General features: G+C 41.4%; 1 protein-coding gene across 5 annotated transcripts in view; it reads left to right on the top strand.

Moving 5' to 3' along the window:
- Positions 1-11,930: 11,930 nt before the first annotated feature.
- The window catches only part of OTUD4 (OTU deubiquitinase 4), a 42,896-nt gene continuing 39,922 nt past the window's right edge, over positions 11,931-14,904 (top strand). For 3 of the 5 annotated variants that reach the window (XM_027597805.1, XM_027597806.1, XM_027597804.1), the window contains exon 1: positions 11,931-12,107. In XM_027597805.1, coding sequence (XP_027453606.1) covers positions 11,949-12,107 — 159 coding nt within the window. In that variant the 5' untranslated portion in view covers positions 11,931-11,948. Of the gene's footprint in view, positions 12,108-12,304; positions 12,323-12,372; positions 12,394-14,904 lie in introns of those variants that run through there. The other 2 variants (XM_027597808.1, XM_027597809.1) reach the window with 2 other exon arrangements.

Raw genomic sequence — 14,904 nt, 5'->3', positions numbered from 1 at the left:
CAGGGAGCGTGCTTGTCCCTCTCCCACTCCACCTGCTTGTGTTCCCTCTCTCTCTGTCAAATAAATAAATAAAATCTTTAAAAAATAAAAGAAAGAAAAAAGAAAACAGTAGATTTGGCCACAGGAAACGTTAGTCATTTTATAAAACTGAATCTTGTAGTAGACCTGAAGGCAAATAATAATAAAATGCATTCATTTTAGGCTTTTACAGTTTATTTTAAATACTTATATTCCATTTTATTTATTTGTTTGTAGCAGTCCTACTGAAGTGTAATACACATGCCATAAAAGTCACCCTTTTAAAGTGCACAATTTCAAGTTTTTACTATAGTCATAGAGTTGTGTGAACTTTACTGTGATCTAATTTTAGAACATTTTCATCTCCCCTCCAAAATCATACCTATTAGCACTCACTCCCCATTCTTTCCATCCTGCAGCCAGTAGCACCTGTAAAACTTTCTGTCTCTATGGATTTGCCTATTCTGGACATTTCATGCGAATGGAACTATACGTGTGGATTTTTGTGACAGACTTACTTCACTTAGCAGAATGTTTTCAAGGTTCATTCAGTTTGTGGCATACATCAGCACTTTCATTTTTATTACTAAAAGATATTGCATTAAAGGGCTATATCATATTTTGTTTACTCATTCATCATTGGATGGACATTTGCATTGTTTCTAGTTTTGGCTGTAATGAATAATGTCTGTATGAACATTAGAGTGTAAGTTTTTGTGTGGACATAAGTTTTTAATTTTCTTGAATATATAGCTTAAGTCGAATTGCTAGATGGTGTGGTAATTTCTATGTTTTCCAATCTCTTCAGCAGTGTTTGAGGGATCCCATTTCTCTACATCCTTACCAAAACTTGGGACTGCCTGTCTTTTTGATTGTAACCATCCTAGTGGGTGTGAGGTAGTATCCCATTGTGGTTTTGATCTACATATCCATAATGAATAAGTAGCATCTTTTCGTGTGCTTATTGTCATTTATATAGCTTTTTGGAGAAACAAATAAGGATTGTGTTGAATCTGTAGATCAATTTGCAGAGTATTACCACCTTAACAATATTAAGTCTTCTGATCCATTAACATGTGATATCTTTTGATACATTTGTGTTTTCTTTAGTTTCTTTTTACACCTTTTTTTTTTTTTTTTTAATTAGGCTCCATGTCCAACATGGGGTTTGAACTTAGGGCCCTGAGATCAAGAGTTGCTTGCTCTACTGACTGAGCTAGGCAGGCGCACCATTCTTTAATTTCTTTTTTAAAAAATTTTGACAACTTTATAATTCACATATCACATAATTCACATACTACATAATTCACCAACTTGAATTATACAACTTAATGGGTTTTTTTAAAAGATTTTATTTATTTGACAGAGAGAGAGAAAGCGCGCGCACACAAGCAGGGGGAGTGGCAGGCAGAGTGAGAGGGAGAAGCAGGCTGCCCGCCGAGCAGGGAGCCTGATGTGAGACTCAGTCCCAGGACCCTGGGATCATGACCTGAGCCAAAGGCAGTCACTTAACTGACTGAGCCACCCAGGCACCCAATTTAATGGCTTTTAATACAGAGCTGGGACACCATCACCACAATTAATTAGTATTCATCATCCTCAAAAGAAACCCTGCATGCATTAGTACTTCCCACTTTTTTCTAACCTCTCACTTGTAGCCTGAGGCAAACACTCATCTTTCTGTCCCTACAGATTGACCTATTCTGGAGATTTCCTATAAATCATACAATATATAGTCTTTTGTGACTGACTTCTTTCACTTAACACAATGTTTTTAGCATGTATCATTGCCTCTGCTCTTTATTGCTGAATAATATTCCATCTTATGGATATGACACATTTTATTTATTCATCCATCAGTCGATGATGGACATTTGAATTTCTTTCACTTTTTGGCTATTATAAATAGTGCTGCTTTGAATACTCATGGATAGGTTTTGATACAGATATCTGTGCCTCCTTTAGTTTTTTTAGCAATGTTTGTAGTTTTGTGTAAGTCTTGAACTCCTTTTGTTAATTTCTAAGATTTTATTCTTTTTGATATCGTAAATAGAATTGTTTTCTCAATGTCATTTTTAGATTATTTATTGCTAGTGTGTAGAAATAAAATTGATTTTTGTATTGATCTTGTATCCTGCAACCTTGCTGAACTTTTTTATTAAATCTTCGAGTTTTCTGAAGGATTCCATTTTCTTTTTTTTCCATTTTATTTTTTCAAAGTGAAAATGTGTCTTTGATATGTATGCCATATATATACTTCCTCCATTTTTAGAAAAACTTTTCTCTCCATTTACAACTCTACTGGTCAACTTTTGTTTAAACCCTTGTTCCTCTTATACTGCCACTATTTTTGCATATCTTGTGAATTGGGTCACTGCAAGATTTGCTGAACAAATCTTCAAATAAAAGTATATTCACACACACAAAAAAAGTATATTCACGCAAACTGATTAACAAACATGGATCAAAATATAAAAGTAATGAGGCAGTTTCTCAAAATTAGAATGTTTGTGAAGAACGATCTTTGTATACATTAATTTGTTATTGTCCATTGCCACATGGTGGAAAGAAAGCCCAGGGCATTTCTAGAAGATAGATTGGATGCCTCAAGAAGACATGACAGATAAAGATGCAGAGATGATTGGGATAGGAGCCAACATAGCACAGCACTCTCGGAGTCAAAATCAGGGAAATCTGAACTTATTTTGTGGCCCAAAATGAAGAACCTATAAAAAATAAAAATACTCATTGTGTTATTCTGTATTTGTTTTCAAATTATTACTTCAGACATCAGCTTTCAGCCAAGAGGGAATCAGAGGAACTTTATTTACCTTTCCTCCTAAAATAACCAAAAATCCAGACAAAGCATATGAAACCATGGTTTTAAAGACACTCGACATTAGACAACAAAGGACAATAACCACTGAGAGATGGGAAACAGATGATCTGAGTTCTATGATTATCCTAGCTTAAGGTCTTCAGAGAGGGTTCAGGCCATGGTATAAGGAGAGGAAACTCAAGCAAAGCCTAGGGACTCTCTGAGCTGAGGAGATGGGGCACCGAGTCTGGAAATACCAAGGCTGCTACAATTCACTGGACAGTTTACGAGAGAGGAGAGAGCTACACAGAGAAAGAACTATGGTAGATTTGTGGAGTCCCATCTTACTAATGCATGGGTAGGAGGGAACTATCCAACATCAAGGAAAGAACTATCTGAGAAGATTAGAGAGAACAATGCCCAGTGTATACAGAGGGCCTGGAATAGTCCTGTATCTCACCAGTCCGACTGGAAAACCTTATAATTCTTGGGACTTTAGGTAAAATACTCAGAAAACTCTTGCCTTGTAGTGGAAATTTAAAGCTAAATGCTGCTTTGATCCCATCTAACAAACCTTAAAAGACCCCCCAGTATTTGAACAAACATTCAACCAAAGAAGATACACAGACAATACAAAAGCATACTTAAGGATGCTCAACATCATTAGTCATTGGGGAAATTCATATTAAAATCACAATGAGAGGTGCCTGGCTGGTTCAGTCCTAAGAGTATTTCACTCTTACTCTTGGGGTCATATGTTCTAGCCCCACATTGGGTTTAGAGATTACTAAAAGAAAAAGTAAACTTAAAAAAAAATCACGATGAGATGCTACTCTTTACCTATTAGAATAGCTAAAATTAAAATGTCTGACCATACCAAGTGTTGGTGAGGATGTGGAGGAAATGGAATTCTTATATACTGCTGGTGGGAATGTAAAATGAAACAACCCACTTGGAAAACAGGTTGGCAGTCTGATTCTGGCACCAATTCCAATGTGTGCTTTTTTCACATCACCAGGCAATTTTCTGATACCAGCTGGATGTCCTATAATTCAACTGAATTCAGACACCATCTACCTGAAGATAATGTCAATCCCAAGGGTTAAGGGCTCAGTCCTACAAGACTGTCACCCACCTGTTCACCCTGATTCTGACACAATCACAAGACCAGGTGTCACTGGTACTTCTGACCAATCTGCTACAGATTGGAGGTTCTAAGGACTCCTCTCCGTGAGTTTGATTAATTTGCCAGAGCTGCTCCCAGAATTCAGGAAACATTTTAATTAGTAGATTACCAGTTTATTATAAAAGGTTAACTGAGGGGGTGCCTGGGTGGCTCAGTCGGTTGAGTGTCCCACTCTTGATTGTGGCTCAGGTCATGATCTCAGCGTCGTGGGATTGAGTCCCGAGTCAGGCTCCATGCTCAGCCCAGAGTCTGCTTCAGATTCTCTCTTTCCTTCTCCTTCTGCCCTCTGCTCTCTCTCTCTCAAGTAAATAAATAAATCTTTAAAAAAAAAAAAAAAGGTTAACTGAGGAACAGCCAGATGGAGGAGATGCATAAGGTAAAGGAAGAGAGCACGAAGCTCCCATGCGCTGAGTGTTCTACTCTCCCGGAATCTACATGTGCTCACCAGCCCAGCTCTCCAAACACTGTTCTTTGGGTTTTAATGGAGGCTTCATTACCTGGTATGATTGATTAAATCATTAGCCACTGGTGTTGACTCAATTTTCAGCCTGTCTCCATTCCCCAGAGGTTGGAGTGGAATTAAAAGTTCTAACCTGTTTGTGATTGCTTCCTCCTTAGGTGACCTAGGGACTTTCCAAAAGCCACCTCACTAACATAACAAAGACAATTTTATCACTCTTTTCAGTTAGGGAATTCTAAGGATTTTAGAAGCTCCGTGCCTGGTATTAAGAGGGACAAAGACCAAATGCGTATTTCTCATTATAAATCACAATATGACAATTTCTTAAAAAGTTTATACACACACCTACCATATGACCCAGCTATTACACTCCCTAGTAATTTGCCTCAGAGAAATGTGTTCATAGCAACTTTCTTTTTAACTGCCTAAACTGGAAATAACCCAAGTGTCCAACAACAGGGAAATGGATAAACAATGTGTAGCAGGTCAAGACAATAAAATACAACTCAGGAATAAAAAGAAATGAACTATTTATATAAGAATGGCTCAATCTCGAAGTAATTATGCTAAGTGAATGAAATCAGGCAAAAAAGAGTTCATATTGAAAGAGTTCCACTCACATAAGCCTCTAGAAAATGCAAACTAATATACAGTGACTGTTCTAAGCTGAACTATGTACCTCCAAAATTCATCTGTTGAAATTCTAACCCTTAATACCTCAGAATGTAACTGTACTTGGAGATAGGATCTTTAAGGATGTAGTTAAGTTAAAATGAAGTCATCAGTGTGGGCCCTAATCCAATCTAACTGGTGTCCTTATAATTTCCTAGAAGGAAATTTCTACTCAAATGGGTAAAGAGTGATGACCTTGCTGTCTACAGACCATGGGAAAAGACCTCAAAAGAAATGAACTCTAAGCATACTTTGATCTTGGACTTCTAGCCTCCAGAACTATGATAAAATAAATTTCTGTTGTTTAAGCCACCAGTCTGTGGTATTTTATTACAGTAGCCCTAGCAGACTAATGCAGTAACAGAAAGCGAATCAGTAGTTACATGGAGAGTTGAGGGTTGAGAAGGGATGGGGGGTAAAGTGTTACAAAGGGCAATAGGGAATTTAGAGGAATAATGGTTATGTTCACTGTTTTGACTATGGTGATGGTTTCATGGCTATATACACGTGCATCAAGAGTTACTGAACTGCACACTTTAAATACGTACAGTTTATTGTGTGTCAATTGCATCCTCAATAAAGCCATTAAAATTTATTTTTGCTTAACTTTTATACCACTTTTAAGAGTAGCATATTCCATATCTATTTCAGTTTTGGTTATTATGGTACAATTTTGTATTTTTTATGAACAATGCCTTATTGTATATTCCTATCTAAATTTTAAAATATTGATACTGCATTTTGCAACCATCTTAAGAAACATAATTTTATCTTTAGATATTTTTGTCTGATAGTATTCTAAATTAAATAGTGAGTACAACATTAAGATTGGAGTCTTTTAAGAATTTTTCATGATGATCTAGGACTTATAAACTTGGGAATTTATTTCCTCCTCTCACATTTATTTAAAGGTCCATGATTTCCTTTTCTTGAGCGGTGTACACTGTGCCCTGCCACCATCCCAATTTTCAGATGTTCCCAGACCTGCTGGCTGATCTTTAGAATCCCCTGAGGAAACCGATAAAAGAGATTCCTGTGTCGTAATCCTTGTTACTCTAGCTCAAGAAACCTGAAGTTCAAAAACCTTGTTTTTAATCTTTTTATTTTTTTTTAAGATTTTAATTATTTATTTGAGAGAGAAAGTGCAGAGAGAGAGAGAGAGAGAGAGAGAGAGACCGCGCATGTGCACCAGCCGGGGAGAGAGGAAATGGGAGAGGGAGAAGCAGACTCCCCACTGAGCAGGGAGCCGACCCTGGGCTCAATCCCAGGACCCTGAGATCATGACCTGAGTTGAAGGCAGATGCTTATCCATCTGAGCCACCCAGGCGCCCCAACCTAACACATAATCTTGACCAGATAGTTAGACCTCAACTATAGTTTGCATAATTATAAATTTTCATTCTAAATATTTTCCTCATTGAGAGAGTTATTGGAAATACATGAAAATATTTAATGAATATTTGTTGAAATATTCATCTAAATATGCAAAAACAAACTTTCTTAGACAGTTGGGAAATACAAAATAATCTTAAATTCTACAAAGCTACCAAGAATTATAATCCCACCGGAGATCTAAAGTTAATCCTCTGCAACATGACTTTGTGAGTTTGCTTTGGTGAGGGTGGGAACGAAGAGGTGGTAGTACTAGGAAGGAGGGGTAAGAAAGACTGGAAATGTGTGGGGGTTTATCTAGAGAGATGAGGGACTCTGGCTAGCTGCTCGTATAAGAGCCTTAGTCTACTGTGAGATGGCTTAATCTTTCCAGCTCGGGCATGGTGGTGTGTTCACCTCACGAGGAAGTTGACAGCTATGATAGGAAACTAAACCATAATTTGACTCTTCCAATCATACTGATAATAAGGTTTCAGGACTATGCAGTCTAAGCACTGTGGTTTGGAACTCAGTTTATTCCCTGAAGCTCGGATGGGTGTTCCCTCTCCTCTCCTCTAGGTATTCATATTGGGCCTGAGCAAGGGGCTCATAGCATACACCTGCTTTAGTCTTACAGAGCAGTCAAGCAGCAAAGCACTGGGGTAGTTAACTAAAATGGCCAGTGGAAGATGCCTCCCTCATGTGGGGCCTGGGAGGGGCAGGATGGAAAGGACAAAGCTACTCTAGCTCTTGGGATCTCCAACCAAACTTCTTGCAAGATCCTTCTCTAGGTTTGCTCACCTGGCACTTGCTTGTCAGTTGGCACCAGGGGCACACGCATTTGTCCTCCCTCTCTCCATTCCTCCCTCCTTCCTTCCTTCTCTCCTTCCTTCCTTCTTCTTCTTCTTCTTTTTTTTTTTTTTGGTAAGTTCTTGAATTAATCTGGAGAGATATTAAGGCAGAGCAAAAAAAATTTTTGAATTAACTACAGAAAAGTGGCTTCCTTTTTCTGTCAGGGCTAGCAGAGTGTGATCTCGAAACACTTTCCTGTGGTAAGAAGAAATATTTGCTGTCTTAGGAGAAGGTGTCCCACCTCCACTATTCATTTGACCCTTTCCATGGAGTTAGGAAAACGTAGAATAACTGAATAATTTGTGCTGTGTTAAAGTATTTTGGATTACTTAAGAGTGTGGTATTAAAGAGTTAAAAGATTCATGAAGGACCTTGTTAAGGCTGATATTTCAAGTTACTACAGAAATGGGCATAAAATCACAGGCTTACGTGCAAAAATCTTTTAAAACCACAAGTCTTTGGGTGCCTACATGTCTCAGTCAGCTAAGCATCTGCCTTAGGCTCAGGTCATAATCCCAGGGTCCTGGGATTGAGCCCCATGTTGGGCTCTCTAACTCAGCAGGGAGTCTGCTTCTCCCTCTCCCTCTGCTGCTCCCCCTTCTTGTGCACGCTCTCTCTCTCTCTCTCTCTCTCTCAAATAAATAAATAAATAAAATCTTTAAAAAAATGTCTGTTTTAAAGAGTTCTTCACTTCTGGGGTGCCTGGCTGGCTTATTTTGCAAAGCACGTGATTCTTGATCTTGGGGTCATGAGTTTGGGCCACTCTTAGGCATAGAGATCACTTAAAAAATAATGATTAAAAAAAGAGTTCTTCACTTTTGCTGTTCACAAATGCTGTTCCTCAGAGTGAACATTTTCAATCAGATGTGGTTTCTTAAAAAGTTTCAGAAGTTAATATTAACAAGGCCCTTTGAAAGTGAGTTTCTGTAAATTAAGGTCCAGTTTAAAGCCATAGGACCCTTTAACCTTGTCTGAACAGTGAGCTATATTTGGGGATTTGGCATTCAGAGGGTCTGACTTGGATTAGGTCTCTAAATACCTAAAGGATTTCCTTAAACAGGCCCAGGGTCAGATACAACAGGTGTTTCACTTCTAATTTTGGAACCAAAAGCAGCCAGTTGATAGTGAGGCTGTTCTTCACTCATTCAGAAGGAGTGAGAACAGTAATTTTGGCAATACGTCAAACGTAGAAAACACCGGAAATGTGTTATTCTTCTAATACTTCTGATAACAAACCACAGTTTTAGAAGACAACATAGAATTTTAATGACTTCTGATAAAGCCTTCTGTTTTCTTAGTATTTAATAAATTCTTTTAAAAATATTGAAAGTACACTTTAGTGTCAGGTTCTATACTAGAATACTCATTTAAATGATCATGTACACTCTTATTTTGATTATACTATTGTCAGTGAATTAAATTTTTGTAATGGAAAATAAAGACATGGTAGGTACAGTAAAGGTTGTATCTGGTTTCCTTTTCAAAGTATTCAAAGGAATTTTGGAGCTTTAGAAGATGGTATATTACTTTATTAAAAAATATATATGTAAGCACATTTAAATAAGATTAAAATATGGATAAGCTTTAAAAAAATATGCTTTGAAACACAGCCACCCCAAATGAAATTATTATGCATATAAAAGTGAGCAAAACTTTGTATTTGATGACTTTTTAAAAAATTAAAGCAATGTAATCATGAACATTTCCTTTAAAAAAAGATTTATTTATTTATTTTAGAGAAAGAGAGAGAGTGTGTACACAGGGGGTGGGCAAAGGGAAAGAATCTCAAGCAGACTCCCCCCTCCCCTTGGAGCGCACAGCCCATCGCAGGGCTCCATCTCAGGACCCTGAGATCATGACCCTAGAGGAAATCAAGAATGAGATGCTCAATGACTGAGCCACCCAGGTGTCTGAAACATTTCAACTACAAAACAAGGGTTGATAAAATTTCAAATGTGAGTTCCTGGAAATATACATTTCCAATATGGCCTCAAGATATTAAGCAATGCAATCTTAACATGATATATACAGTAGATTCCCCATAAATACATATTGAACATGAGGTTAGCTTTAGAAATTCTTATTGAAGGAATATAAAAATAAATATTAGAAAAGGCATAGTTTTCTTTTGGCACACCAGAGAGTCTGCTCCTTATAAAATTAATCCTATAGAACCTACTCATTTTAGGAATGCAATAATTAAACTCTACAGTTTTGATTTTACTTTGAATTCCTCTGTGGGTTTAAAAGGCAAACATGTTAAGTGTTTTTTTTTTTTACAGAGAGATGGAGAATGAGAGAGGTGGGTAGGGGCAGAGGGAGAGGGAGAAGCAGGCTCCCCGCTGAGCAGGGAGTCCCATTAAAAGGCAAAACATGTTAAAAAAAAAAACAAAAGAAGCCATGTTGTAGGTAGTAGCAAACTTGGTGTAATTCTTTTTGAGTGAAATGAGAAACATATATATGCAAAATAATTATTTTTAAAGAGAAAAAACAATAGGTTTGACTTGAAACTAGATTTTTCTAAAAAGTGATTCCAAAGTGTTTCTCTACAAAATGTACAAAATTTAATATTGGGGCAAGAAATTTATTTAGGTCACAGTAACTTTTGTGTTCTTCAAAAACAGCACAATTAGACATAGACTCTTTAAACATTAAGAATTCAAAATTAGAAGCACCGAGGAAACCGAATCCAGGCGTCATTAACTGCTTGCACCCAAAGTACTGAAAACAAATTTCTAAAACAGAATTTTCAGTAATTTGCGTTGGATTCTCACCATCTGGCCTGCCTTGCCCCCGTTCCAGAGTTTACTTAACTACATGTCTAAACCTATGCTAACCCTACACTTTTCCTTTTTAAAATTTTTTTTTAAGATTATTTATTTGAAAGAGAGAGACACAACGAGAGAGGAACACAAGCAAGGGGGAGTGGGAGAGGGGGAAGCAGGCTCTCTGCTGAGCAGGGAGCCCGACGGGGGCTAGATCCCAGGATCCGGGGATCATGACCTGAACTGAAAGCAGATACCTAACGACTGAGCCACCCAGGCGCCCCTTCCCTTCTCTCTCTTGCCCCACAAGGCCTCAAGACTGGAGTCAAGTTTATGATTACCCATGCATTTTGGAATAATTAAGACACCAGATGAGGTTGTATTTTAGCAAAGTGAATTCTGGTGCCACAAAAACACGCTAGATAAATTCTGGGTTCCAAAGCATAACGTGTCATTCATCCTCGAAGGGTAGAAAGTTGAGTTGGAAGCCTCTGCTGGAAGACATGGCAAATCCAGCATGTTATCAAGCAATTACAAGACGAATTTTTTAAGAAAAAATATTCTAACTTGTTTTGACCAGTGATAGCAGTCTGTGCTGGGGTGCGCAGCTAAAAGGGCAGGGTGAACAAAGTCTGTGGCAAAGGCATCATCTTGCCATAGTGAGGGAACTGTACTTCTAATAGGAATCAGCAGTCCACGGTTGATTTATGGACAGCCTGTGTCGTCCTGCACGGTGCCGGTTCCAGGAGACCTTGCCAATTAGCTCTATTTTCTGCTTAAGCCGTTAAAGCCACCTCCATGGAAACGCCAGAAGAGACCGGGGGGAGGGGAGCAGACAGGTGCGCCCTCTGTTTGGGAATACACAAAGGGCCGACCTAGCCGCCGCTGTGTCCCTGGCAACCCACGCACGCAGAGCGCGTGCACTTCTCGCGGCGCCTCGGCGCAGTGGGCGGCCCGGCGGGTGGGGTGGCGCGCGCAAGTCGCCGCGCTTCGGCTCGCGGACAGCCTCGGCCTACTCGCGGACGCGGTGCCCGGGAAGCGCGAAGCCAGCTCCCAGCAGCGGCGGCGCCAGTGCTGTAGGGACTTGTAGTCCGCGTGCCTCCCCGGCACCTCCCCCGGGTAGGCCGGTCCGTGCGTCCCCGCCCGCCGCAAGCCGACTTCCTGCCGCTGCCAAAACTACACCTCCCGGCGTCCTCTCCGCTGCGCGGCCGAAAGTGAAAACAAATCTGGGCTGCAAGGGTGCTGCCCTCCGCCGGGCGCCCCCACTCGCTCCCTGCCCCTCCGGCGCCCTCCTGCGCCCTCCTGCGCCCTCCTGCGAGGTGGAGAAACGAAAGGCCGGGTCTTTCTCTTTTGGCTTCTTCGGCTCCCAGGGTGGGGAGCGCGCTGGGGACGCAGGCCTCGCTTCCTCTGAGCGGGCCCCGCGCACGCGGGGGGCGGGGGTTTCCTCGGTTCACCCCAGTCGGAACGAGGAAACTTGTAGGGGGCGGCGACCCCCGGATGTGTTCCTGAGCCCGGCAGCGAGGCCGCGGGGAAGTGACTTTTCACGCTTGGGGTTTCTTTGGTTTGCCCCCCGTTGCCGCCGGGCTCGTGGTCTCCCGGGAGGCGGCCGCGTGCGCACAGCCATGCATTAGGCAGGGCTCCCCTATGCGCGCGGGGAGAGCCGCCCGCTGCCTCGGGCCGCCGCCGCCTGCCGCCGCCCGCGGAGCCCGAGCCGCCGCCCGTCCTAGGCCGGGGCGTCGAGGAGCCGGCGGCGCGGCCATGTGGGGTTAGCCCGCGCCGCGTCTGGCCTGCAGTAGGACCGGCAACATGGAGGCGGCCGTCGGCGCTCCCGACGGGGTGGACCAGAGCGGCGCGGGGCCCCGCGAGGACGCGACGCCCATGGACGCCTATCTGCGGAAACTGGGCTTGTATCGGAAACTGGTCGCTAAGGACGGGTCGTGCCTGTTCCGGGCCGTGGCGGAGCAGGTAATGGGGTGGGGAACGGGGGAAGGCTGGGTGGGAAAGCGGCGGCGGGCAGCTGTGCGGGCCGCCCACGACCGGGACAGCGCGTGGTCCGGCTGGCGTCACAGCGGTCCATTGTAACGCAGGAATGGGACGGTGCCCTGGGTTGGAAGCTGTAAATCGAAACTTAAAAACCCATAAATTAACTGGGTGTCGGTGTCGTCCCTCCCGGTGAAGAGGTAATGAGGACAACCTGTGAGGCCTGTTGAGCGCGTGTACGGTTGATTGATTGCTGGGGACTTGGCGAAAGGTTATTTTTCCATTCTGTTCCGCATTCATCTTCTCGGTTTTATAAGCCCAGCGTTCACGCTAGTAAACCAGATGTTTACTGGAGGAGGTGGTGCACCAGGCATTACTCGCAGAGCTTTTTTTTTTTTTTTTTTTTTTTTTTTTTGCTATACTGGACTTTGGAATGTGGGGGAGTCTAGCCCGTCGATGTCCGCTTGACTCAAGAGCAGAAAAATGTGCAATTTGGGAAAGTCAGCTTTTTAAAAATATAGAATGTTTCAAAAGAATTGTCTTTGAGTAGATTCCACTCTTTGTTATGCTGTGCAAGGTATGCTAAAAATAACTTATTTCTTAAAAGTCTGGTGTTGGGGATTCTCTAGGCTTTTGACCGAATTTTTCCTTGCTAATGGTCAAATGACTTTCTAACAAGGAATAATTTTTTTCTTTTATAAGAGCTTTTTCCATGTTATATAACACTGTGTAGTTGGTATGCAATCACCACAACCCATCCTATATTGAAAAATAGCTGCTGAAATAGTTGGATAAAAGTTTCACATTACTGCCCTGGTGTGCATTTCATACCTTTCACAGTTTGCTTTCCTTCAGCTTAAGATCTCTTCCTTCTCTTTTCCTGCCGTGGAGTTTTTATGATTTTTTTTTTTCCTCACCTTTTTTTGAACGCTAAATAGTTTTTCAAAATTTCTGTTTGTGAGTAAATGTTTTACTTAACATATGTAGACTGGTCTTTTTTTTTTTTCCCCAACTTCTAAAGGCCAGCCATTTATTTTCTAGAGGCCCTTGTTTTCACATCAGTATCCTAAAATCTTTTTTTCAAGCGAGAAGTTGATTTACCTACTTCAGGTTTGCATTATGTTGCAGGCATTGTCATTCAGACATTCTTTGTATAACTCCCCAAATTCAGCTCTTTTTCAGTTCATTAGATTTCTCTGATTTTTAGAAACTTAGGATGTTCCAGTGTTGTTGTGGGATATGTTCACACACTCCCACCCCAGTCTTTACTATTAGTAGATAAACAGTCTTCCGATTTGTGAATTTTCCGGATCTTCATCTGTCCTGCTGCTTCTGCCTCAGCCTCCCTGGACTCCTCAGCACCTCCGGAAGCAGAGGGAAGGGGTGGAAGTGAATTCAGCCCTTATTTACACATAGTGTTAGCTCTAGCAAGAATTTGCTAAGGAAGGAGGTAGAAACGAATGGAAATAAGGGAAGTATGATGCTTATTTGGCATTGGATTATCCCGATCCTGGTTCATAGTGAAGTAGAAAAGTGTGTCTGGTTTCAGTATCCTGTGCCATAATTGGCAAACTTGATTATACAGAAACCTCTCTTATTGAAGGGGGAAATCTCTATTTTTTTTAAGATTTTATTTATTTATTTGACAGAGAGACAGCTAGAGAGGGAACACAAGCAGGGGGAGTGGGAGAGGGAGAAGCAGGCCTGCTGAGAGAGAGCCCGCTGCGGGGCTCGATCCCAGGACCCTGGGATCATGACCTGAGCCGAAGGCAGGCGCCTCTGGAATCTCTCTTTTTAAGTAGAAAGGGGAAAAGTTAGTATCACTAAGAACTAACTCATTGCTCACATCATATAACACCTTTTATTGTATCTCAGGATTTAAATCAGGCATAAGAAAACATCCCTTTCGGGGCGCCTGGGTGGCTCAGTCGTTAAGCGTCTGCCTTTGGCTCAGGTCATGATCCCAGGGTCCTGGGATCGAGCCCCGCACTGGGCGCCCTGCTCTGTGGGAAGCCTGCTTCTCACACTCCCCCTGCTTGTGTTCCCTCTCTCACTGTGTGTCTCTCTCTGTCAAATAAATAAAATCTTAAAGAAAAAAAATATCCCCTTTGATTATGTGACTATGATTTTTAGTATACTGAGCTTAGAAAGCTTAAATCCATGAATTTTGAGGGAAACTCCTTTCTTAAGTAGACATGGATTAAGGGTGTAGCCTTAATGGCTAAAGGCAAAGTGTATGTGTGTGTCTGTGTATTGGGGTGGGGAGGGAAGTAACACCAACCTCAGGCTTAAAGGGTGTGCTCTATAAAAATACGTACAAAGAATTTATTTTTTTGCCAACAGTTTTTCCAGTAATATAATTTATCATTTCTAAGCAGCCAGAGTAAATAAATGGCAGTCTTTGGGAGGTAGGGTAGGGGAGAGATTTGAATTAGGAGTAGTCTTTCCCTCCAAATTACCTGATTTAGTTAGGCCCTTCCCTTTTTACACTTTTGAACTTGGGCCTGCAGGAGGCCTGACCTGAATCAGCTCTGTGGCCGTGGAGCTAAAAATAGGGTGCTCTTAGAGGATTTGCTAAAGCGGTGTGTCTTGGCCTTTCCCAGTGTTTATCACTATCTTGTCCCAAGTTTTACTTGGGATCAGAAAGTCACCTATTTTCTAGGTTATTTTCATGTATTTAATTGCAGAGATGTTTGTCTTACCACTTGCATTCTTCCTGGGTGTCCTTGAACTTGCACAAAGTTATACTTTTTTAAACAGTTGTCATTTAACCTTGCTTCTC

The sequence above is a fragment of the Zalophus californianus genome, chromosome 2 (genome assembly GCF_009762305.2).
Source record: "Zalophus californianus isolate mZalCal1 chromosome 2, mZalCal1.pri.v2, whole genome shotgun sequence".
Lineage (NCBI taxonomy): Eukaryota > Metazoa > Chordata > Mammalia > Carnivora > Otariidae > Zalophus > Zalophus californianus.
Note: the sequence above shows the minus strand (reverse complement) of the source record. Positions and strands in the feature narration are given on the sequence as shown.